We start from the raw sequence: 27,466 nt of genomic DNA on the forward strand, positions 1-27,466 counted from the left end.
TTCCATTGCCTTGCAGATCAATTAAATTTTAATCGTCACTCACTGATGTACATTAGATTTCCATTTTTTTGGAATTATTATTAGTACAGTTATTTCTTAGCCAACAGCTCACAATCTTGGCTACCATTTTGGAGTCCGTAGCTGGATATTTAAACATTACTGCATCTGTAAAATAAATTACAGTCAATAGAGGCGTTGCAAATTAATATAACTATTCTGGGGAGGGGGGGGTGTTTGCATCGCTCAAAATATATCTCAACCATGTAACTAAGGGGTCATGTGGTACATCATATAAGGCTAGGAAATGTTGGTATTAGGATATCTGATACATACCACTGATAACTGAGGCTGTTTTCGTTCCATGTAGGCCCTTTTTATTCTCAGTGCCCCTCCAGTTTAGCTTCAATTTCAATTCCTTTGATATAATGAAGCGGCAAATATTTATCAGCATTTCCTCAAAACCTTTGGAGCTGTAGCTCTTCAATGATATGTACTTCGCCTGTGAGGAGACAAACATTTAGGTGTCAAGTAAAATCGTCACGATCGTCTCCCTTTGAGATAGCTCTATTTACCAAAGATTATATAGCTATTCACTCTAAAACAATGACCCTTGTCCAAAATGCTGAGTACATTGTAATCCAACATTAAACTTATATGTAAATCTACTTACAGTCATGATTCCTGTGTTCACGTGCTTGGTCTCGCTTGGTCTCGTTTGGTCTCGTTGCTTCCTTGCTTCTTTTCCGGCGTCCTCTACACGGCCACCACGGTAACTAACCCGTCATAGAAATAACGGAGTATTCCACGTAATACATATATCTCCATACTCCAGGGAAGTGAATGCATATTTTGCATTGCAAAATCATGAAACCTCACAATCTCGTTGGTTTTTTACTTAGAAGCATAATTATCGACGACGACTCAAAATTATTTTCGTGCTTAAATTGTGTACGACCAATATACCACTGTGCGGACAATTCGTGGATTCGCGACCAATGCACATGAATGCGCGTATAATGTGCATTTCATGCTATCAGGCGCTGCTTGGGTAGTGTTGTAAAATTCGTGTACATAGCTGTTATCTCATAAGATTGACCTGGAATTTTGTAAAATTTCCCTGGAAAACCTGGAATTCTGCTTGAATTTTTCTGCTTTCATACATATATACGTCTTGTATACTGTAAATATATATATATATATATATTCTTGATCTTTCCCATTTCATTCTCACCCACAATGCCTTCTCTTTTAACAATAACTACTATCTGCAAATATCTGGCTGCTCCATGGGAAGTAGGTTTAGCCCTTCTTATGCAAATCTTTTCCTTGGCCTGTTTGAAGAAAATTTCCTCACTGATTACCCTCTAAAACCTCTTCTTTGGCTCAGATACATAGATGACATTTTCATTCTCTGGCCTCATGACATCGACTCTCTCAATACCTTTGTTTCTTCACTTAACGCTTCTGCCTCAGTCTCTTTCACCTCTTCCATCTCCAAAACCAATATCACCTTCTTAGATGTGGACATACACCTTTCAGATAATAACAAATTCAAAACATCGGTTCACATCAAAGCTACCAACAAACAACAATACCTTCACTACAGCAGTTGCCATCCACCACACACCAAACGTTCCATCCCTTATTCCCTCTCTGTCCGGGGACACAGAATCTGTAATAACCCCGAAGACCTTCAAAAATTCCTCTCCAAACTCCACACCTCTCTTCTTCACCGCGGCTACCCCGAAAAACTCTTGTTGAACAAAATAAGAAAAAAACCGGCTATTCACAATAAACCCCGCGCAGACAAACATTGCTCTCCTTCTCTGCTCACAACCTACTTTCCTGGTGCTCATTTGCTACAAAATATATTGAAGGACCTGTACCCCATCCTTTCCAAACACAAGTCCACCTCTCAGATTTTCCCGTCCACTCCTCGGATAACATTTAAGAGACCGCCGAATTTAAACACCATATTTAAAGCCACCCGCCCTCTCCAAAAGTCGCAGTCAGTCACTTTCTCTACACCCTCACCTTGCAATCGTCCCAGGTGTAAAACCTGCAAGATATTCTCTCCACCCCCTGCCTCTTTTCTCCCCAAGCTTAAATTCCTACCGATTTTCCCCTCCACTACTTGTACTTCCACCAACATCATTTACCTTCTTCACTGTAATTTCTGCCCTGCTTTCTATATTGGCCAATGCACTACCCCTCTCAATCTCAGAATTAACAATCATCGGGCCTCCTGTCGTCCATCTTCCCCCCACTCCTCTCTACCAGTTCCTACACATTGTCTTTCACATGATTCTATTTTCAATCAATGCTACAAAGTATCCATTATTGCCTCCCTCCCTCCCACCGACTCCGCCCTCAACCTCCACACCCTCGAATTGGCTTGCATTTGGCACTTTCAAGCCAATAGCTTTCCAGGTCTGAACGTCGCATCCTAACCCCTATTCCTAACTCCCCCTCCCCATACACCTCTCCCCTTACCCCTCTTCTCCCTCTTCCAACCCTCTCCTTTCCTCACCATTCATACTTCAGCTGACAAAGAAGCCTGAAGTGCTTCGATAGCTTCGAGTTTATTTATTCAATGTGAGTGTTTCTTTTTTGTGTCTCTGTGTTTATCGATATTAACTTGAACTATTTATATTACGTGCAACGCGCATATCATATTTTCCAATACATTGTGTGTATATATATATATATATATGATGTGACGGTACGACTTGCACCGTCGTTTTTCAATGTTTTCATCGCGGTTGGTTACAGGTTTGAGCCATCGCTCATTTAAATTAAGCGGGCACAGCACTGTTAGAGCGGCGTCCCCATCAAGTACAAGGGTTTTTCGAGTGCCATTTTTTTTGGTATGTCACGTGAACGCCGCTATATAACGGGTGTTCACGAGGAGAAGGGAGGATAATTTGTGTTTGGAAGTGCGCGGAAGCAGAGAGACCTTCCGAGCCGAGATAAGGCAGAGCTCAGTGGGCGAGAGTCAACGGGAGATAAGGATTCAGTCGGAGTACGCGACTCATCGTGGGAATCACCTGCTGTTCTTCGAAGCCGCAGGCAGAGAGAAATCTGTTGGGCTCAACGGCCGAAGCGGTGATTCGACAGAGAACCACACCATTGACGCGGTAAAATACTCAAACCCATCTCCCCGGATAGTGCATTATCCACTCTCCCTGCTCGATCCAACATAATTCCTCAAAAAGAGACCCCGAGTGCTGTTCACTCGAAATTAGTGATTTGTGGAACAATATCATGCAACCCTTTGCCAAGTTTTTTCAACATTCAATAAGAAAAGTTGTATCACTAATCTCCCGTCCACGAGGTTTGCATATTCAAAGCGATTGTGCTGGACATTTCGCACAACTGGACGAGGAGCCTGTACATTCTTTGGCATTTGTAAATTCATCATTCATCCATTCATCCTATTGATTTTTTTTTGTATTAGAATTAGGTAATTTTGGTGGGGTAGTGTTCTTCGTCTTTTTGATTCATTTTTTTTTCATTTATGTATCACCATAAAAGTCAAATCATTCATCCCTCATTAGAACTAAGAAAGGGTATATCTTTGATTTTTGTTTTTGTACGGTCAATTCTGAAAATAAATGTGTAAACCCGATCATTCTGTAAGAGGTCGTTTCTATCTTGTGCTGTGCTCTGCACTGAGGTCAATCCATCCCCAGTATTTAGATACCTTTATCGCGAACGCGCGCCGCAGAACTATATATATGCTTTTTATGCTATGAGTTTTTTATCTTTATTTTGTGTCTTCTGGGATTCTGCCCAACCTAGGGTTTTTTTACGTTATATATGTGTGTTGTATACTGTAAACGTATACTGTATATGTGTGGTAGGAGGACATTTGCTGCATGCATTTGGTAGATGGTGGGTAGAAGGTTTTTATATGTATACAGTATACATGTATCTTCTATTGTATATGCATGTTATACACTACTTATACGTATACTTAATGTATAGCATGTATGCTGTCTGGGGTGAATCACGTCATCACTGAAGTCATGGCTGCTCTGAAGGAATCCGCTCCAACTGTGGAACTGACAGATTTCCTGAATGCCCTTGAAAACTATCTGAAGGTATAAATTATGTGACTTTCATTATAGTTTTGTTTGCCTGTCTTGTTGTTGAGGAATTCTCTAGTGGCAAGAGGATTTCTAGTGTCAGTGATATTTTTGTGATAGTTCGTTCAAAGTTCTTGTAATTTTAGAAGTTAAGTTTATGTAGTTTAGAGGCTTAAGATTATTTTCAATACAATAGTTTAAAATTTCTCTGGAGAATTTGAATATTGATTAGGGTTTTAATCAGTCATACCCGCCTCTTGTAGAGTTGAACCACCACAATTTTTTGGTAAGGTTAGAGTTGTAAGAGACCTGGTTTGATAACAGTGTTTTTTTATATTCCCAGGAATTCAATGTTTTGGAATCTAATGTATCGACAGTGAGCTTATTTAACAAATGATAACTGCTGCATACAGTGTGGAAAATATGAGCACTCATTGATGTTTATCAGCACTAGTTAATGTGGGCTTCTACATGAATTATTGAGAATTTCCATTGGCATCCTCATCCCTTTCTTGTGTTTTTCACTATTGCTATCTGATATCAATTATGACTACCTAAATCGTTTAAAGCTAACTTGCCCCCTCTCAGCAATGGGGTTGAGATTGTACAATCTCCGGGATCTCTTTGCTCCTTGGTGAGGATATTTTTTATGGGGTATAGTTTATTTGCATAAAGTTGCTGTTCAGGTCACCTAGTTTGTACTTTGCCCCAGGTCATCAATTTTGATGTATTCCCAAGCAATCCTATAAAGATTCATTGCATTATTGAAGGTGGGGAAAGAATAGTTGAAAGAGCCCCGGCTAATAATATGAGATCTTGTGATTCCTTTAGTTAAAAGTTAAAAAATGTCTACCTTCAAATTCAGCCGGTGAATTTTTATAACTGCATGTATAAGTGCAATGTGAAGTCTTCATTTTATATTTCGATAAATTCCATTTCATATATTCCATAAATTCATGAAGAAGTACCTACTAATTATATGAAGGCATTTCTTAAGGCATTTCTTTGTTCATAAACATATCATATTTATTCCATAAATGCTAACATCTATGTGCCACATGATTATATTTCTAGCCATGCAAAATTATCTACTTAAAATATTACTTTCTATTAATAAAGATTTCCTTGTAAAAATTATTGAACTCCTCTCCATCATAGTTACTTACATGATACATCGGCATGCAACTTAACAGTAATTTTTTATGGAATTATTAGTATTATAATTTCAATTTTTTTACCATATTATGGTTTATAAAGATTTATATATTTTATTTACTGCAGGAGCTGCAATATTCTGAAACAGATGATCAGGCAGAGTTGAAGAACTTATATTACCTCTTTGTGAAGGCTATCAAGTCTCTGGAAGATTCGGCACGGTCTCTAGGACATGACTTGTACCCGAAGGATTTCTCTCTTTCTCAGGTTTAATATTCTATAATGCCTTTCTTCTCTTATCTATCTTCTAGTTCTTATTTATTTCTCTTTTTATGGATTACAGTGAGCATAACAGAATGATTTCAATCTTTTCAAAATCTCATTAATCAGTAAACTGCAAACTACTGCGCATAAAAACTAATCCCTCTAAAATTTTATTACCTCTATTCTGGGTTTAATGATATTTATATAAAATTTTAGCCTAGTCAGGTCGAGTATGGTAATTTCTGGACCAAGCGATGCAACAATTCATGCGCCGACATATTGTCATTTTTCCAACTTCCTTGTGAATTTTCTATTCTCAATGCTTAGCCTGATGGGTAAAAATGAAAAGATAATGAGGAGCGTTACGAAAAAATATTGGTACTCAAAGCATTCGACTCGAGTACCAACTACTCGACTCGACTCAAATTTTTGAATACTCGTACATCCCTTGTTTTTAAGTTCATGAGAATTTTGATACTGTCAGCATTACAATAATCACAATTAAATAATCAGTATTGGTTTACTTGGATGCAATAGTTAATACTTGGTTGATTATGAAAAGTGTGGCAGAGTGCATTCTTCATTTTATCCAAGTTCCCCTTCTGGTTATTTGGATCTGGGCCAATGCAGTCCCTCTTCACCTTGGATGACATTGCTCGACTTCCATTCTTCTTTGCTGTCCGAGCATCTCCCTTCTTCTACAAGGTTGATGACTTCCCCACACCAAAGGAGCTCTTCTCTGAATTCGTACCAACACTTCTTAAAGGCCAACTTCCACCACAGGAAGGTAAGTTAAGGGTCATATCTACCTTTTATGTTTGTGTCTGCAGGGAAAGTGGTGGAGATCTTCCATCAATGAATGAAAATCAATGTTTTAGTTGTCTAATATAATTTTAAAGTCACCTAAAAGTATTCCAATTGCTTTTAGTTAAATGAATATATTATTAATATCCTCTGTACTAGTGTGTTTATGTCTTTCATCACAATCTAATGCTTCAGGAAGATAAGTCTATCCTTTTGGAGCATCAATAGAATGGGTAGTGGTGGGCTATTTAGTAACCACTCATGAGTATGTAAATGTACTCACAGTGTGTATTTGTATGAGGTTAAATTCGAGAGGGGAAAAGTCATTTGCTTTCTCCAGAATTTATACCGTGATTTTCAGAATCCTTTCTGATTGATTAAGCTAAAATATGTTACTCAGTCATTCTTTTTTCCACAATGGATTTTTTGTGGCTGTTAAAACATGGTGGTATGATGTTGCCAGTCATATTTAACCAAGTGGGAATTGCTTGCTTATGATGACAGCTTCACAAAAGCTAATGCAAAACTTGGAGTGCTGTAAAACTTGAACCTGTTCACTCATTGAAGAAGAGTGGAATAGTTAAAAGTGATCCATTTTTTTTAACAGTGCAAAAATTCAGCAGAGGAAAAGTTAGTCCTCATAACTGGGATACCTTACCTTACATACCTCTTATGTCTTTTACACTCCTATATACTAATCTGAAATGGAAAAAATACTTTTATTTCGTAGAATTATTTTACATTTCGTTGAAATATCTAATGACACAAATTTATTCGGTGAATAGCTGAATGTATCCTGAACCACCGCAACCACCACATCTCTCGTAGTATTCGGCCATTTTATTTCTACATAAGATTTTTCATGCATGTAAGACTACCTCTCCTTCTACCGATCCTTTGTTCACGACAAGGAAACTTTCTATTCCTACGTTTTAGCAGTTCAGATAACCAAATATAGTGTTCCTTTGAAGTTTAGTTAGTTTTCTCATGGATAAGTTTTTACTATGGTGTAAGGGGAATTTGGTAGATGTTTTTCCAATGTGTATCTTTTTATCGACATTTGGGCAAAAATATTTGAGTGGTTTTCCTGTAAGACATGAAAAACCTTATGTATAAACTCTTCTTGGGTGCGGGTAAGATTTTGTAAGAGCGCTCAGAAGATTTTTTCTTAGGTGCTCGTACAAAATCTTACCTGCCCGAAATCCTGAGAGGAGTTTGCACATATTGTTCACTGGAAAAGTGTAAAATCTTTCATGAAAAACCTTGCTTAAGTCGTACAATTTTATACTCATCTAATTTATTTGTTTCGGGATAATAATCTGCAATGGAGGAAGAGTTTTGTAGTTTATTTCAACTTCTTTCTTTTTAAGCTCATGCATTCCTTGTTGGAGGAGAGCACTTCTTCACGTTTGACAACAGGCATTACACTCTTAGTGGTTGTGCTTGTGACTATGTTCTGGCCCAGGACTTTGAAGATGGAAACTTCAGCATTGTAGGTCATTATGAAGGTGGAAAGCTAATGTCAATAACTTTGGTTGATCCCAAGGATATGTTTGAGCTTTCTATGGACTTGACAGTAAGTAATTTCTGTCTTTTAACTCTAATTTTGATTGTGGTACAAGCTTAATTTTCTTTTATTTGATTAGGTGTAAAAAGTTATTCATGGATTAGAGTTCAGAAATGCTCTCTCTGGAGTCGAGTCACATCTATAGATTTGTTGTGGAGTATAATTTTCCTTGGTTCTTACAGTGAATAATATGATGATGTTTTGAAAAATTTTTTCATTTGTCATCTGTTAATACCCAGTGAGAAATAGGTGGTGGAATCCACGTGGAACCCACGTGGAGATGTAACGTGGATACCACGTGTTTTTGGTCGTGGAATCAACGTGGAACCCACGTGGAAATTTGGTGGAAAAATTAAAACAGCAGTAGGTGCTGTCCTAAAACCATTAAAACCTCAACCACTCTATATCTAAACCTTCTATATATGTGTCTACGATTTTTCATGTGCTCTCATGGCTGCCTTTCCACGAATTATATAAAAATAGAATGTGCGATACATTTTCACATAACTAGCATGGTTTCAGGATGATAAATGACGCAATGTCACCAGAGAGTTAAGTTCCACAAATTAGAAATTCTATTTAACATTTAATGCTAATCACCACAAATCCACTTGAAATCAACGTGGATTCCACGTGGGTCCAACCACTCAATATCCACCACCACCAAATATCCACCACTCAACGTGGATTCCACGTGGATTCCACCACCCATTTCTCACTGGGTAAGAATCATTTTATTTTTAGGGCCTTTTAAATGAAGGATTTAACACAATATATGCAGTCATTTACTTTTTTATACCTGGGTGAAGAATTACTGTTTTAAAATAATGTTTTCCTCTGCATATGACTAAAAGTGATCAATTGTTCATTCTCATCATTAATATTTCAGCTTAAAGTCAATGGCCAACCTTCTGAATTCCCTGTGCGCCACAACACAATGTCTGCCTGGAGTGAATTTGACGTGGTCAGCATGAAGACCGCATATGGAGCTAAAGTCACCTGTGACAGGCGCTTCAAGTAATTATAGCACATTTCCCTTTTATTTTAGTGTGTTATGGATTTGTTTTTTTTTTACATAGAATGAAACTATGTTTTTCTCAATGAAAAATAATTTTATGCATTAGTGTTGGTTCATTTTGGTTATACTCAATCAATATAGGTAAATGAAACCAATTAAGAACTCATTTAAAGAAACATTTTTAACCTTCCTGTGGAACAGCGACATCAAATGCTCATTGATTTTGAATCGACATTGCCACGGAGATATCACATTTAATTTTCAACATCAAAGCATCCACGTTACTTTGATGCGGTTTCTATGTAAGCAATTGACATCCACTGGTCAACATAGATATTAGGTGGTAATTATGATGATAAGTGTAAATTGGTGGAAATTACATCGATTCGACATAGACTCAACAATGATGTTCTGCTGGGCTTATATTCAATGAGTTTTGTTAACTTCTGAGAATTAATCCTTCACTTTTTAGCTTCACAGAGACGAAAACTTTACCTAACTTGAAATTTCGTAAAATTTTATTCTAAAGTATTGTAACCGTTGCCATTTGGCTCGGTTCATGGATTATTAAAGAGGCGTTTACGAGGTAGGGAAGGCCTGTGTAAATTATGAAGGGTTGTTTAAATTTTGTAAAGGGTTATATAGTTTCGTGTAAATGCTTATGTAATTTTGAGTGAATGTGTGCGTGTGAATGAGAAGTGAAGTATGAATGACTAGATTTTGTATTTTTCCATCCCCCACCCCTCCCACGATTCTTCCGTCTACGAAGTGTGGAAAGTTCCGTTGTCTACGTGATTAGTAGCATGTTTTCCCCCACCCCACTGTGAAGCCGGAACACCTGCGTACGGAGGTGATGTAATCCTCCAACCTCGCCCTCCACAGAAACCCCCCTCCCCTCGCCTACGGAAGAATAGCCGAAAAAACCCTCTGTCCTGGGTTTTTCCATTCACTCATCCCCCTCCCAGAAAGTGGCTATATAAGCGGAGTGCGGGCGACGTGCAGTCTACTATTTTGCTGGAGAGGTCAGCCAGAGGCTCTGTTGGGTGACCCATCCATCCTGTGAGGAGAGAGAGAGAGGGAGGCAGCCCAACGTGGAAGAAGGCGCGATACTTAAACGGCGGTGACTTGGAAAGAGGAGATAAGACGGTATCTTCATAGCACGCGCGGCAGAAGACGTCAATCCACGGTGCCAACGAAGGAGTTCTCTTATCCCACAGCGATACTAGTCGCAATATTGAGCCAGCCGAGGAAATCTTCTCCACCAGCAACTCAGCGAGAGCGATAAGTACTCTAGCCACCAATATCCCCAAATTTCAACAGAATCAGAAGAGCCCCACTCCCCTCTCTCTTCCATTCAAGAGAAGAAGAACAGTGATATATTCCCGTGCATTTTTTAAATATTTTTTTTAAGTCCCCCCCGTGTCCCCGTGTGTGTGTGAATGGTTAATCGTAGTTAGTAGGACTATAAGTGATTATTTGGAATTGGCGTTTGTCATTTTTCAAGCATTTTGTAATATTTCACGCCAACAATTGTAAGCAGGGTCTATTTTCTTTTTTGTCATTTATTAATTGTTGTTACAGGGTATTTAACTGGCCAGTAGCAGTAGTTTAATCTTTGTTATTCAGTGAGTCATTTATTTATGTATTTTGTAGAACATTTCATAATTGAAGTACACATTAAACGTGTTGTTGGAGTTGTAAACTGTTATGTAAGCCTTCATTATTTCGTACGCGCCAGCCTCCATTCAGCAACTTACTTTTCCATTTCCTTTCCCCCCCCCCCCATCTCCCCTTGCCCTCGAACCACGACCCGCTCACCTTGAGCGATCCCTCCAAACTATCCTCCCCCCATCCCCTCTGAAAGTGAAACCCGGACGGACGGCATGGGTTACAGTATGGAGATATTGATTTAATTATTTAGTGGTGTATGTTTTTCTAAAGATAGTTTTTTTTTCAGGGATGTGTGCATGGTTTCCATCAATGGATATTACTTTGGTAAGACACGTGGACTTCTGGGAACCCTAAATAATGAACCTTATGATGACTACGTCATGCCAAGTGGAAAGGTGATAATTTCAGCCATATTTCTATTCAAACAGTGAAATTAAAAGTGTTTTTGTATCATGATAAATTATCTTTATTGCATGATTTTAATTGCCATGGCCTAGGTTGCTCCCACAGTAGACAAACTCGCTAATTCCTGGAAGGCTGATGCTCTCTGTGCTGACGTAGCCGCTCAGACCCATGTACATGAGCATGCCAAACAATGCTCAGATATATTTGCTGGCTACTCCCCAATGAGGTATGTACATTAATGGCTTATACGCTTGTGTTGCTATGGTCAGTTAAAACAACAGAAGATTCCGGTGAATTGGGACATAACGGGACTTGTGCACTTTGCCCCAATTAAGCGGCTGCCCCTGCAATCAGGCGAACTATCTTGTACATGGACATAAAAAACTTTTAAATTGTAGAAAGAAGACAAAAGAATGTTTATAATGCAGCATAAGTTTATTAAACTTTTAATTTGATTAATAAATCAGCGAGTTTTAATTTATTGTCATTTTTAAGAATTATAACAATTTAGTTAAAAATATTTTTCACAGCCTCGGGCGACGCTGAATGAATGTCTTTTAATAAGTCCTATTAAAGAAAAGTCCTATCCTCTTGCGGATAATATAACAACAAGAGCTTTCAAAATAGGGCAAGAATAGGAGCATTTGTGAAATATAAGAGTAAATCAAAGGAGGAAAATGTAAGAAAATAGTATTCTGAAAACAAATAATTTTAATTTAGTCGCGAGTATAGTGTCTATGTCGCTACTAATGGTCCAATAAAGCGACATGCTGTCCTAATTAAGTGGAAAATACTCTGGGATAACCTCTATTGGGTTCTATTCTTCAAGATCTGCCCCAATTAAGCGGCTGCCCCAAGTAACCGGTGGACCCATTAAACAGAATCTACTGTATCTTTAAACCATGTACTGTTTTCTTATGCTTATGATCAATATATTTGTTCTATAGGGTCTGCTTCCCAGTTGTGGATCCCGCTCCATTCAGAGAGGCATGTGATGCTGATATTGCTATGAGAAGTGGTGATGCATGCAAATTTTCAGCTGCATATGCTGCTGCTTGCTACTTTAATGGTGTCAAGGTCCGAGTTCCTGATCAATGTGGTATGTTTATTTTCAAATATGTACTCCATATTGATACTGCTGAGTAAAACAGTTTTAGTGAAAGGAAGGAGTTCTTCTGTAGGTGCTAAATTTCTGGCTAAATTATTGCAATTAAACAGTTGAGGATGGCACTTGTTAATGACAGTGAATATTATGGTGTTGTAAACATTTTTTAAACTTTTGCATCCAATTAGGTATTTTTTAATTGAAGCATGGATTGAATGCATAGAAAGTACGTAATGTAATGAGAATTTGTGAGTAAGGAGGGAGGGAATGTGAGGTGTTGCATACTACTTTCTGAGTGCATTTTGATTATCTCACAATTAATGCAATCAATAGTATTAGTTATCATTATACACTCTTTAGTCCTATTTTAAAATACCTTATGTGTCTAAAAAACTTTTTTTTTTTAACAGCTCAGTGCAAGGTTGGTGGGAATTCAGTACAGCATGGATTTTCAGTCAGTCTAAAGGCACCTCAAGGTAAAGCTGACATCGTATTGGCTGTTGAGCAAGCTCCCCAGAATGAAGTGCTACTCAAGGATCTCCTTGTCCCTCTGGTTGCCTCCATCACTAATGACCTGAAGGCGCACAAAATATTGTGAGTAACAGAAAATGCATTATTCATTTTAAATATGAAGATGTTTCCTTCTCTTAGCAGTGTTTTCCTTGTAGATACCTAAATTTATTTTGACACAAATTTCACTCATATTTGTCAACAAATGAAGAGTATTCCCAGTGAGAAATGGGTGGTGGAATCCACGTGGAACCCACGTGGAATCCACGTTGAGTGGTGGATATTTGGTGGTGGTGGATATTGAGTGGTTGGACCCACGTGGAATCCACGTTGATTTCAAGTGGATTTGTGGTGATTATCATAAAATGTTAAACAGAATTTCTAATTTGTGAAACTTAACTCTCTGGTGACATTTCGTCATTTATCATCCTGAAACCACGCTAGTTATGTGAAAATGTATCGCACATTCTATTTTTATATAATTCGTGGAAAGGCAGCCATGAGATCACATGAAAAATCGTAGACGCATATATAGAAGGTTTAGATATAGAGTGGTTGAGGTTTTAATGGTTTTAGGACAGCACCTACTGCTGTTTTAATTTTTCCACCAAATTTCCACGTGGGTTCCACGTTGATTCCACGACCAAAAACACGTGGTATCCACGTTAATTCTCCACGTGGGTTCCACGTGGATTCCACCACCCATTTCTCACTGGGTTAATGCTATTGAATTTCAGCGATGTCAAGTTCATCCTTATCGGTTACGGTGAGCATAACAACACATGGCCTAACATATTCACAACCAATGGACAGGTGGGATTTGACGGAAAAGGCGAGAATGTACATTTCCCAGCTCATACACCTGAAGACAAGGTAATTTTCAATATTTTCCTCGTATATCTTTTTTGGAACTTGAAGAAAGTCCGTGATTATGCTATTATTTCTCTGGTTTCCAAATATCTACCATGTATCCAACTGAGGACCATAGAACATGTTAATTTGATCATGCAATTGATTCTTAATGAGAGCTTGATGGCTTCCATCCATGTAATTTTACAATATCTTATCTTAACCATTTGTAAATATGTAACTTGATGATTAAAATTATGAAATTATCAGTGTAAATAACCTTGGATGATGCAGACACTGATTGCTGAATCTCACCTCACAACTACACATAATGTACTGCTTGTGGATAAGTTGTTGATGTATTGAAAGGTTACTTCATATGGTGGTGAACCAAAGTGTTTATCTGGCCTCTAACAGAAAGCCATATTTATTCCAGCTTGTACTTGATGGCCTTCATCCTGATGTGGAGAAGTTTGTCCAGATGGTTGACCGTTTGAACAAGCTGGTTAAAGTGGAATTTGCCAGGTTGCCTTACGCTGATGCATTCTACCTTGCAAGAGAATATCCATTCAGGCCTGGTGCAGCCAAGGCTGTCATTTCCTTGATGCACTCACGTTGCCTGTATTCACCATTGCCTGTCTCGGTAAGTTACTTATCATTTTAATGGTTCAAAAAATCACATTGAATTACCGCATTGTCAAAGTAAGTTGTTTAACAATTTGAATAAAACATTTCAGACTCAGTCTGTGAGGCTCTTCCTGCAAAAGAAACAGTATGAGATGTCTGGAGTTGCATTCCACGTCCTTTCACCCATCACGTTCACATCTGCCTCGAGAGACAGGAAGCAAATTAGGAAGGTTGTTGGTAAGTTATGAATTGAAAACAGTGTAACCGTCTAAGTTGGTGTTGTTTATTGTTCTGAGTTAGAGAAATATACTGTAGTACCCCGGGATAGGAGTGCCCTAACATATGAGGTATTTGAGATACGAAATGTCAAATGAGCAAAGTTTCACTTTGAAATACGAACCAAATTTGAGATACGTGTAATGGCCGGCTGCATTGCTGCACACAGCCAACCACTGCACCTGCGCCTACAGTAGCATTTAACTGACCAAAATATTAAAATTATTATTATATTAATATAAAAATACATTTAAAATAGTTTTTTACTTTTAAATCCGTTTTATTATGAAAAATGAAAAAGAAGAAACTATAATTGTGCCGTCACATGAAATTTCATTTTATTATGTTTTTATATAATATTTGTCATTTATAATTACATTCTTAATCAAAATCATGCTACAAAAACAATTGCGATAGAATTGTGGGAGAAACATATTATTAGCATTTCAATTAAGAAAATTTATTGGGGATACGATAAAATTGACATACAAGCAAGGTTACAAAGCAAATTAAACTCAAACTCGGTATCACTGTATTAATCATTATTGTATGAGTGCCAACCAAGACAGGATTTCTTCTGAACACTTTTCATAATTTATTTCCCGTATCTAATTTTTTTCATTCTCATGGTTGTGACAGGTCAGGGAAATCGAGGAAAAGGGAATACATAAAATGTCATACAATCACTGTCATCATTGGATGTATATGATTACTAAATAAAGCTAAATATATTTTTGTGTTATCTAGATTTTACTTTTCACTTATTTTTGCTTTATTTGCTATCTTTTTGTTTGAGAAGTTATGTTTGCGGGAATCTCTGGCTAAAATGACGTAAATTAAGTAGTTCAAGTGAAGTTGGAGTTGGATTAAGAAGTCTGAATTATGTACTAATTTTTATAGCTGGGCCATTTATATTTTTGGAATGTTATAGAAACCAAATAAGTGTGTGTTATTAACACATTATACATAATGGCAAGTTTTGTCTCATTTTTGTTTTTGAGAAATCTCAAATTTATATTTCTTACTTTGTCAGGCCTGGATAAGAAAGGTGTATTCAGCTTAGGAGATGCTAGGAAGAAAGTGCTTGATGGAGATGTTGAATTTAGGAAAGATTTGTCCTATGATGCTGATGTATGTGTGGATTTTGCTCAAGCTGTAAGTGTTCCATTTTTTTACTTTGTTATTGAAATAATAGATGTACGTTTGGGGTAACTTTTGAAATTAGTATTCTCATTAATATCAGGTACTAGCTATTTTGTGTGGCTGCTACTTAGCATCAAGGATAATTTTGCTTATAAACTTTGATTGTAATAATAGTAATCAACACTGAAGTTGAACTTGTGTGAGTTTCCCTTCAAATCTATTAACGATTTTCTTTCTTCCTATTACAATAGACAAATGGAGGTGCCTACAGCACACGAAACTTTGCTGAACTGCCCAAACCTGGATTCAAGAAACAATTCACGAATGTTGTGTCACAGAGAGTGGTTCAGTCCCTTTCACCTGAATTCACGGAAGAATGCACATGCCAGCTATACCATGGATGGCATCCAGTTACACGATGCAGGGTAACATCAAGGAAAGAGGTGAGGATACACAGGATGCAGAAGACTAAGATTATGAGGATTCCTTTCTTTTAAATAGCCATTACACTTATCATGGAAGGTTACTCTGAATTTCCACAAGGTCAGTTTTTCCATTGCAGCTGACTCGTCCATCAAAACATTGGCCGTGATGGAGAATGTGACCCTGTGGAAATCCTGAGTAATCTTCAATTGCACAATTCACCGGTAAAGGCTGCGATCATTCTTCAGTCATTATACTTCATAATAAATTTTGGATATAAAATTAATTTTAGTATTGTCAGTCGCACAATAACTTCTCTGATAGCATTTTGTTTACACCCTTTCACTCCTTACGAAAAATCTGTGTGGCAAGATATATATCGATGGCTAAGTCCTAACAGCACTTATCTCAAATTAGGCCGGTTTGAGACAGGTATCTTAAACAAAGTGTAATAACTAGTGATGGGTCGGTTCGATTCCTCGATTCTCGGCCAAGAACGGGAATCGAAAACGAGTACTTGCCAAGGCGGAAAATCGATTCCGATTCCAGTAGTACTTCAAACAAAAAAATATACGACCGCGTTTCTAAAAGTCATTTGAATTTTCGTGCCACGTAATCGTGATAACAAAACACACATCTTCTTGGCACAGAGTAAACAGAGAGGACTACTTTCTCCCTTTAAATTTTGTAATGAGGAATGCGCGCGTCGGCCATGTTCTAAGCACGTCGAAAGCGTATTCAAATATACCATTCACTGATTCGCAACCATCACGTCCACGGCCGATTCCCTGAATATAAAGTGAGGAACTCTGTGCTTTATTTCCCGATTATAATCGTTATTCCCACGCCCTTTTATCCTTCGGAGTTGAACCCGATTGCGGAAAGTTATTCCCCCATTATTAATATACCTTTCCCTTTGCACAAGTGGCAGGGGTTCAAACGCGCCAGTAGCCGTAGTCTTGCGAGTATTTATCAGACTTTAAAATCTTACGTAAGCCGAAGACTTGAAGCAAAGTCCATTTTTTTACACAGAATTATGCTACAAAGAAGCTAATAAGGCTTGAAGTATGAGTAGAGCCTGTATTTTCAGGCAGCTGTAGTTTCACAGGTATAATCGTCAGTTCATAATAGTCATTTCTCCAGCTGCTCGCTCGCATCGTATGCCCTCCACAAAGCTAACCTGTAAAATTCGGCCTCGATACCTTAAGTAAATCTTTTATTCTTTCCAAAACATCCCTCCTTGTATTGCGATTCTAAAGATCACTTCCTTCTTATTGCGAAGATCAACTAATTATTACGGATTTCCTAGTTGAGAGCTTCCATTGGCTATCACAAAGACCAATGTTTGCTCATTTTTACTTTTAGGACCATAGGCGCCGACTCCATGGGGCCTGAGGGGGCTCGAGCCCCCTCAATAATTCGTTTGGGGGGGCGGAGCCCCCCCAATAATTCAAGAAATTAATTAAGTTATGTTATGCTTTGTAAAATCACAAAAATATGTTGGTATTTTTTATTTTCCTTGTTTGACGATAGTTACCTTTTAAAATAAATTCAGTGATGATATAAAACAAATAATTATTACGGTATTAAACAGGTTAACTGAAAAAAGTGGTGTGAATCGTGATAGTGTTTCGGGGCTGTGACACACTTTGAACTTTTCCCGGTGCGTGAACCTTCGGGTACAAACTGGCGGGCCAAGAGGGATGTAAGCTGCCTCCCGGTTGATTTAAATGGAAGAATGACTAATTTTATAAGAATGGAAGAATGACATAAAAAATGTGTCAGGCTTGTAGAGTTTCCCGAAGTGTCGAGTTATAGAGAGTCGAGTTTTCGGGGTTCTAATATTGATCATATGACCCCTCGAAAAGGCTTTTTAAAAACTTTAAAACTCACTATTTTTCATCTAAAATTTAGAAAATTTCCCGGGGCAAGACCCGCGGTATGTGCCCCCCCAATATTTTTTATAAGTCGGCGCCCCTGTTTAGGACCACAACAGGCGATGAAATAGACGATCACGAACATATATATATATTTGAAATAATGTTTTATGAATTCACCTTGTGGTATGGTGTTATTATAAATTTAAAACTAAACCTTTTAGTATTCCATACAGTACTAATGAAAAACTCAACCGGTTTCGATCTTTTCAGGTCCTTGTCTAGAGGTTTACGATTAAGATAACGACCTGAAAAGGTGGAAACCTGTTGGGTTTTCAATGCATACTGTGTGGATAATAACAAAGTTTGTTTTAGTGTCCATAATATACATAATTATTAATTAAAATACTCATGCAGACGATAAATAAGTTTAACCTATTTGGCCTCTGTGTCAGCGCTTGGCGATGCTTTTTTGTCAAAGGCACTGTGATTGGTTGGTTTCATCCAATTGGATGAAAATTTAGAGCCTGTCCTATCCATTTGTACAAATTGGTGATTTGTACAAACGATTGGACCAAAAGCCAGTTGGATGAAATTTTGACCGTGGGACAGGGTGGGGGTAAGTTGCATCAAAATTTGATGCAAATTTATCCGTGGGACATCGGCTTTAGATGATGCACTGAAATATAGCAATGGCATCGAACCTCATGATGTTGTCCAATTATGGGAACATAAAAAATATTTATACCATAAATAATGTCGAACTTACCTTGTGAGATCTTTCGGGAAACGGAAAAAACTTAGGTCGCTTTGGGCATTCCTGAGTTATTCTTGCAATCAATCGCAGAACACCAAGTGTATCCTCCTCGCCTTTCATTATCCGCCATCGCATTTAGTGCTCGCCAAATAATGAAATTTGTATGCGATTCGCACTTTGAAACACGAATAAGATCCTGGATTCCACGCCTTAACCCTTCAAACCACGCTAAATTAAGACTCGATGCTTGAGATCATTAACGTGCTTAGAACATGGCCGGAAGCGCATTTCGCCATTACAGCTAAGGGCGCCCTCTGTCCTCTCTGTATACTCTGTGTTCTTGGGATGTGCGAGTACTCGAAAATTCAAGTCGATCGAGTAGTTGGTACTCGACTTGAGCGTTTCGAGTCGCATGACGAATGTCGAGTCGAGTAGTTAAGGTTACAGAGCTTTCGAGGCTAGTAGGTCCAGCTATCTGCCGACAGGGAGCGCTATCATGAAACTCATGTAATAGTGCAGTTTTTAAAGCCGATAAGTCATTATAATGCCAAGTGGCCTGGTAGTTTCAGCTTGCTGAATACACTATAGTTGTCGACGTGGGCGCCGAATACCTTTACGCCAGCCGCAGCGGCGGATCGTCTTCCTACCCGGACTACCCGTCTCCCTACACACTAGTCCGAAATCGGAAAAAGCTGGAATGAAGTCCAAAATGACCTTTTAGGGGATAGAGACTTGAAACTTAGCGTAAATACTCATAAATCATTACCAGATATAGATTTATATGCCATTTTACATAAATACGAACCTTTAGTGAGATACAGAGGCCCAAACATGACCAATTTTTCAATGCCACGCGAGATATCGTTTTTCCTCAAAAAATCTTTGAATTTATCCTAGTGGTTGTGCGTTGGTATGAGTTTTATGGAATAAAAAACGCAATATTCCTTTGATCTGGTGCTTTGCCTATACTTTCAATGACTTTTGAAGATTTTGACTCTCATCTGTCTGGTTTTACAACGCAAAATGGCCGACCCGTTTTTCACGTGAAATTTGTCATAAAGTAGACATTATATAATGTCTGACTTTATGACATGACAAGATATCTTTCGTTTCCGTAAAATATAACTTGGAAAATTTGATCCACAATATAAAGCAGAGATTTCTAAAGATTACTAATTAAATCTTGGAAAAAAAAGTTTGTGAGGAAGGAAATAAGAGCGATTTTTCAATCGCGCGTCATGGCTGAGCTACACGCTGCGGAACTCTAAGGCTCGGTAACTGAGGGCGATTTTTCTAGTTTTTTAAAACATTAGTCTTGAAAATCATGATTTAAAGCATGGATAATCGTCTTCATTGACTTCAAACACTAAATTGAGGATGTTAAAAAGGATTATGTATAGATCGACTAGAACATTTAGCGCATTACTCGAGTGAAAATACTAAGGATTGGATATTTTTCGGATCCATCCCACGCATAAGAAAAATGCCTCGGGTATTGAAGTAAAGTGAAGAGATTAAGTCAGCATGCTTTAGAGAGAGAAAAATGAACTGTTTCCGTGAAAGGCAACAACCGATACCCTTTTTCCCTTTCCACATTCGCCGAGGTGAGTCGCGCGGAAGGGGGAGTTTTCACACCACAAGGCTCTTTTAGCCTTTTTTATTACTGTGTCCGACCGATGTGATATTCATTTGTAGTGTTTAGTTTCTTTCTTGAACTGAAAAAAAGGAAGAGATGTTAAGGTTGATTAAATGACGTGAGAAGTATAGATTTTTTTTTTTGGCTCTACGAAATAAAGTTTAGTTCTTTAGTTCGTTCGCTTCGTCCACTTGAATTCCATGAAGATTCAAGATCCAAAAAAATCGTTGATATAATTTTTAATAAAAATTCCAAAGTGTCTGAAATCTTGCAATTTTGGTAGGAAAGTACTTGCCCAGTCACGCAAGTGCGTAGCAAAAGGCAATTTTCTGCAGGCAGTAATAATGTAACATGTAGACGTCAAAACCTGCTGGCTGAGCATGTAGAATAATTGGTTTTTATGCTTGAGAATTGAAAGGGCCAAGTATTACATGATTCATATACGTACAGTATGCAGCTATGAAAATTTCTGCACTCAGGGCTCTCCCTTGTAGTTTGGATACATATATATGGTCGACATATTATGAGTGCCAATATTCCAAAGTAATACCTATCATGTAACACCACTTTTCAGGTATGTTCTGTTTTGAAATTTAGCTATTATATTTTAATTACATAGTGATGATATGAAAGATGCTTTTGTCAACTGACTCTTTCACAGAGTAATATTTTTAAAGTGGTTTTCTTATTGCCTGGAATTAAGTTATATTTTTCTTGGAGCCTATGGCATCAGAATCGATGAAATCGGTATCGGTAGAATCGGAATCGAAATATCGTAATCGGGATCGGAATCGATAAAATTTTGGAATGGACCCATCACTAGTAATAACATTAAAAAATAAAATACAAGCAAAGAACAACTCTTTATTTGCAAATGAATACTTCTTTTTTAGTTTTATGAAATTTTGATTTTTAATTACAGTGTGCAAGTAAAAGAAATTAATCGTTTTTTTGCTCTCCTGAAAAGCTGTTGGTTTTGAGATATGTGTTGTTAGAACTTTGCCATCGGTATGTAGGTAGTGTAAAACATTTGTTTTTCACATGCCATGATATCATTTCATTCTTAGATAGTTGTGTAGTAGAATGAACCTTTGTCTCTCTCAGTTCATTAACAAATTTTCAATGAATTTTTGATTGGAAAAGCGGGCAGCTAAAAATGCAATTCTGACTTAGGTGCTTATTTATTATATCATTAAGTGAATTAAATTGCCTCAGGTACATTCTATAATGCACTTACTTTTAAATTGCTCCGTATGACTTGTGTACTTAAGCATTCAATGTTATGTGCATAAATACTCACTATAAAGCTAAATTATTGCTGCCACTGAGACATGCATGTTAAGGAATCAACAAATAATGAGCCTTTCAATCATTGAGGTATCGGGTGAGGGAGACTCCTTTTAAAATTCTACCGAATGCCTGCTCTAAATGGCTCATTAGTTTGCCCTACTGAGAGCTACTGTGACGTGGTGATGAGTTATGTTGGGGTAAATTTGATAGAGGACTTCAATCCTAGTAGATTCAATTTTTTTTATCTTATTAAAACTTTTCCACATTGTTTATATATTTTGTTTATATTTTCTTAATCTTTACTCATTTTATTCTCTTCTACTTTATTTAAATTCTAAGATTACTTTCCAGCTTAGCTGTCCTCTTTGTTAAAGATTATATTGAATATGCAGACCATTTTTGATTGAACTTATTCGTCGGTAATATTTGTGGCATCCCACCCCTGGCTCGCCCGGATACCAAAATAGAACCGGGGGAGATGTTGCACAAAAACAAAAGAAAATATAGAAATCCACGTGGATCCCTCCCGCATGGGACCTACGGGACAAAACTATGCCACTCTCTTCGTGCAATTCACATAAATTAAAAATATTCCCCTTCTTTGGAAATAATTGCGGGTGAGGGGTTCCCGATTCAACCTGATGGGTGACGTTCGGGCACTTATGCACTCTTCCACAATGCATTCACGGAAAGAAAACGAACGGGGCGAAAGGGATATTTTTCCTTAAAATGACCCGTGGAGGAATTAAAACAAAACACTCACTCAACACTTTCAGCAAAACAAAATATAATTCAAACAATAAGATTGCACATGACAAAACAAAATAAACCCTCTTATACACTAATGAAGTATGAATTGGTGAGAGCAAATTATGAAGCATCAATGATTAAAAAAAAACGCAACAATATAACTTGGTTTTCAAGATGAAAATCAGAATAGCAAATGATAACAACAAAATATAGTTCGGTTGTGAACACGTAAATAATGATACTTTTCAACTATTTCTTGATGGGGGAGGTAAATGAAAGTCCATCCCAACGAATGTTAATTTTACTCTGGTGATTAATTTCACTTTCACTGAGTAACGGGTGCGTTTCGTGACTGCCTGTCTTAACACTTGGCAGGAGACAAGAGGGGGCTTTTTGGGGGGGTAGTTGCGATCTTACTTTATCGTTGTCCGAGGTTAGACCAGGTTGGATCCAACAAACTCTCGTTCCATTTACTGCACTCCTTTCTCCCTTGTTGGAGGAAGCTGCATCCGGAACGGAGGTAATGCGTCCTCTTCAGCTGGTCCTTGCTCCTTCGGAAAGGGGGGGTCTCTTATTTCAGACCAATCAGTCTCGTGATCTGTTAGGCCCCTCGTCTTCTCTGCCGTGTGTCGCACCCAAATTCGGGCATGGGCTCCACCTGACACTCACTTCAAAATTATCTTGCTTCTTCTACGCGCACCACCTTTTTATTATCCCCCAACTTGGGGTGGGGTAACGCACAAGGAAAAGGGAGGAGGAACACACCATTCATGGGAAAAACCTGGGTTCCCTTCCTCCGACACACACTCACACACAACCATACATAATCGGCATAACCACATTCATCCCCACTTACTCATTCACGCTTTCCTCCACGGGCCGTGGTCTGGGGGGGGGGGGTGGGAAAGTTCTGTGGAATGGAGCGGGTAAATGGTAGGGAATAAATGCGCCGAGTAAAATGCACTTCGTAATGGGGTCTGAACTATTACATATTACCGTATTTGCACGAATCTAAGACGAGGTTTTTTTCCCTCGCACCTCCTGCGGAAAAGAGGGTTCGTCTTAGAATCGAATGCAAAATTTTTGACGTCAAGCGGGTTGCATAATTTACGTCGGAAAAATTATGGACCCCTGAGGTTGCCACCTAATAGCAATACAACGACAAATCAACGTCAAAAATAGCTTAACAGTAATTTAGCATATTTAATTTTGCGTTCAAGTAAAAAAAAATCCATTTTTGGGTAGCAGGCAAAGATTCGGCGCGTGCCGATCAGTCGCCGGGTGCACTTCTGCCGAGTCCGCGAGATTGCCTGCTTTACCCTGGGTTCGGCTCCATTCAAGTTAAAGCTCGATCAACTCTAAAAATGTTCGTGTGATTGGTTACAATTTACCTAAATTGTAACGTTAACGCCTCAATGCCGTAGTGGGATAAACTGCTACAAAGTCGTCGCATTTTTCTCAGAGCAACGGTAAGATGGCAACATGATTTGCCTCTGATTAGAGAAATCGATTTAGTTGTGATTCCGTGCCTTTCAGAGTATTACGATGGCAGAGAAAAGAAATTATTACACTGCCGCTTTCAAAAGAAAAGTTATTCAGTGGAACTCCGATCTATCGTACCCGTATTGATCATTTTTCCGCATTCATCGTTCACCGTTTCTGGTCACAAATAAGGTTCCATATAGATGATGTAATTTTTTCCCGCATCTCAAAAGTATCGTTTTTACCGCATTGATTGTTTGAAGATCGTGGTCCCGACGTATAATTTTCCCACATCAATCTTTTGACGAAAATGAGACGAAATAAATACAATGTGTCATTTATGGCTAATAACTACAGGCACCTAGATTAAATATTCCCCACGAAATGAAATTACCATTGGGAGAAGCTAAAAGCCTTGGGGTAGTAGCATAAGCGCATTTCCCAAGAACCGCTATCCACCTCCATACATCTCTCGCCTCCCCCCTCTGACGCTTTCCTCTTCTCCAAAATCAAACAAAATGTCCCAGCTAGCGCAGGGATCGTATTACGAAGACCTTAGCTTCGAAAAAAATATCAAGTTACACGAGAAAAATATGAACGCTTTTCACGCTCCCCCTTTTCTCACCCACTGACCTTTTTCAACGTACCTGGTTCAAAGTTCCCAGTTTCTGGAGGTCAACCGCTGCATGAATCACCTATTAGCTCAAAAGGTGTCTCACAATGAATTTCGGTAATTGGTATTGTACTTTTATTAGGCTGGAATATTTGCAATGTACTCGTAATTAGAAAATAGAACGAGACCAAACACGACGTATTTCTAACGTTATTTAAGCATTTTTAAGCAAGGAACTAGTTGGAAAAATACGAAGGTGATTTTTGGCGAAACTCGATATCCTCGTTGCTGAGCTTCTCGGCAGTTAATGCGGCATTTTTTCCGAAAATGGGATTTCAGGTTATTATCAGTTATCAATTTACGAGTTATACCATAAGTCTCACTTGTCAGAGTTACTGAGGAAGGGATATCTTCTCAGGATATTTTGTTCCTCCCTACTAACAATCCGAATTCATTCGCCCATCTGACGCTACGCTAATTAGAGAAGAATGGGTAAGTTGCCCTATCTTTGGGACAAAAAATTTCATGGCGCAGTCATATGGTCATGCTTCACCCCCTGCAGTATGCTCTGCGTACGCCGAACGCGATAGCATAGCTCGTACGAGTGGTTACCTACTTTCCAGGGTGGCTTGCCTTCATACCACGGAGTGTTTTCCGTGTGGGTTTAATAAAGTCAGGTTTCATTTTCACTAGTTTAATTTTATTCGTCTTCGGACCATGGCCCCACCGAAGAAACTATTATTCGAATCAACAATAAGACCTAAGTGTCTCGATTAAGTACCACTATTCCTGTCATTACGCGCCAAAAATCCTGCGTTTCCTGGGACATAGGCAACATAGCCAAACATTCGCGCATTGATTGTTTTCCCCTAGAAAATTTTTTCCCATAGTGGAGTTCCAAAAAAGGGGGGGTCGTCTTAGAATCGTGTTCGTCTTAGATTCGTGCAAATACGGTATTAAGGAAATTTGTTAAAATATTGAAGTTCTACGGCATAAACTACATTGTGTTTTGAATACAATTTTGATACCATAACTTATTTGTTTTCTCTCATAAATTGGCAATAATTTTGTATTTACTAAGAAAACAATATTTAGATTTAAACTGCTATGGGTATAGATTTATGGTTTTTTGGGAATATCCCGCGTCAGGTTATTAAAATGGCCGACGTTTCTTCTCCTATGCCGGAGACCTCATCAGGGCGAATGACCGAATGACATTCGGTCTCCGGCATAGGAGAAGAAACGTCGGCCATTTTAATAACCTGACGCGGGATATTCCCAAAAAACCATAAATCTAGAAACATGGACCGCGAAACCTTTAGTAATTTGCTATAGGTATGTTTGCATATTTATTTTTCATTAGGTTCCTACCAGGAGAAATTATTATGTTTTTTTCTCTTTACAGTCTGCAAGGTTAACTACCAAATCCGCCGAGCTTGAGCTGCGTATCCCAGCCCTAGGGCTGAGTGTCATAATAGGAGGGGTTAACAGCGAATCAGTTGAATGATTTGCTGCTGTTTGAATCTCAGACGAAGTGTATTAAAAGTGAGACAGACATGCCAGAATAAAGAACTCTTTTTGTTAGGTTTTATGCCATAAGGACAGTGATTTTTTTATCACAGGATGTCACTTAAATTATGTTGTTTGAGGAAGCAGAAAAACACATGAGACTGCTTTGTACACTTAAAACATTGAAGTAAATTAAATCATTTAATTCATAAGAAAAACATTAATATTCACATGAAGAGTTCATTATTAACAAGTTCTGATAATGAGAGACTGTACATATTTCACCTATTAAATGACTTGATATTTACGTGATAGTGAACCTGTTACCAATGTATTCTAAACCAAAACAGCAATAAAAGTGAATACCATCAAGACTTTTTAAAATGCGCTTTAAAATTCAATAACTGTAAGGAAGCGCATTTTTATATTTTAACTTGTAATGTTATGTGCATAAATAAGGAATGGAAGACATGGGGGAAATTGCTATAGAATCATGTTTTTATATTTTAACTCATTGTATGACATTACACTATTGGTAAAAATGTATAAATGCACTCTGGTTTCCAAATCTAGTAGTCTTATGTTAGTGAAGGAGAGGCTTTGTAGTTTGTACTGACTGGAACCATAAAGGTAGTGGAATAAGGCTTCACCCAGCCCTTGGTGTACCATCCATGCCTTGATAGTGGAATAACTATTTTTAAAAATTTCAGAACATTGAATTTAGCAACATATTTTGTATAAAAGAAAAATTCATAATTGGTTAACATATTAAAGGGCTGAAACTTAATCTGAATAAGAAGGTTGACTACTTTAAGTATGTACTTTTTTAAAAAATTATTCTAATGGTTTTCAGGTATTTTGATTTTTTGATGCTCAAGTGATGAAAAAATAGCCTAAATCCATCCAAAATTTTTCTATCCAATATCATTACTTCTGCCACAAATTGTAAACACTTACTGCAGTTGTGTCTGCAAGTTTTCTGGTATGCCAGGGTACAGTATTCATTTTGTCAACATTTCTTCACTCAAGCTCGGTGACGTCCTCAGGGCAGAGATGAATACTGTTTCATCACTTCCTTATGTATATACCCCCAGGACCAGTGAGGTACAAAGTGAGCTACCATGTAGGCCATTATAATAAAATTAGAAGAAAATAATTCAACCGGAAATTTATTTGCTGGTTTTTATTTAATTAATATACCACATTTGGAAATCGTTACTCAGAAGCATGGTGAGGGCAGTGGAGGATACAGAAAAAAACTCAAGGAGGGGGTGCAAAAGATATTTTGAGCTACCTTTACGTGTATTGTCATAAAAAAGTAATCAAGTCACATGAAAAACTTATGAAAATTTAATTTACACGTTGCGTATGCATGGCGAGAATTCTTGTCATTTTTTTCCTGAACGTTCCGGACGATGACGAAGTTTCTTGTCATTTAGGCGCGTCAACCTAAACGATTTTCAAGTCTACGATATGTATTTGTTAGTACGTTTTCAGTTGTTGTTCATTATTCATAATGAATTGATGCATCATAACGTTTGATTGGGTAAGGTTATATTCTAAACATTAGCTTTTTAACCATGTTTAAACCAAAGGCATATTTCTAATCCCAACACCTCCACCCAGAATCGGCGTTCCTAGGAATTT

At 37.9% G+C, this 27,466-nt stretch overlaps 1 protein-coding gene across 1 annotated transcript in view; it reads left to right on the forward strand.

The window, feature by feature from the left end:
- LOC124167252 (apolipophorins-like) overlaps positions 1 to 26,191 on the forward strand; it is a 190,002-nt gene extending 163,811 nt beyond the window's left edge. The window contains exons 44-58 of the mRNA XM_046545138.1: positions 3,988 to 4,103; positions 5,370 to 5,510; positions 6,102 to 6,294; positions 7,682 to 7,887; positions 8,768 to 8,895; positions 10,854 to 10,962; positions 11,065 to 11,198; positions 11,920 to 12,071; positions 12,488 to 12,671; positions 13,325 to 13,460; positions 13,873 to 14,079; positions 14,174 to 14,300; positions 15,373 to 15,494; positions 15,734 to 15,925; positions 25,716 to 26,191. Of these exons, the coding sequence (XP_046401094.1) occupies positions 3,988 to 4,103; positions 5,370 to 5,510; positions 6,102 to 6,294; positions 7,682 to 7,887; positions 8,768 to 8,895; positions 10,854 to 10,962; positions 11,065 to 11,198; positions 11,920 to 12,071; positions 12,488 to 12,671; positions 13,325 to 13,460; positions 13,873 to 14,079; positions 14,174 to 14,300; positions 15,373 to 15,494; positions 15,734 to 15,925; positions 25,716 to 25,817 (2,249 nt within the window). The 3' untranslated portion in view covers positions 25,818 to 26,191. The remainder of the gene's footprint in view (positions 1 to 3,987; positions 4,104 to 5,369; positions 5,511 to 6,101; positions 6,295 to 7,681; positions 7,888 to 8,767; positions 8,896 to 10,853; positions 10,963 to 11,064; positions 11,199 to 11,919; positions 12,072 to 12,487; positions 12,672 to 13,324; positions 13,461 to 13,872; positions 14,080 to 14,173; positions 14,301 to 15,372; positions 15,495 to 15,733; positions 15,926 to 25,715) is intronic.
- The last annotated feature ends 1,275 nt before the right edge of the window (positions 26,192 to 27,466 follow it).

The sequence above is a fragment of the Ischnura elegans genome, chromosome 10 (genome assembly GCF_921293095.1).
Source record: "Ischnura elegans chromosome 10, ioIscEleg1.1, whole genome shotgun sequence".
NCBI classification, from domain to species: Eukaryota; Metazoa; Arthropoda; class Insecta; order Odonata; family Coenagrionidae; genus Ischnura; species Ischnura elegans.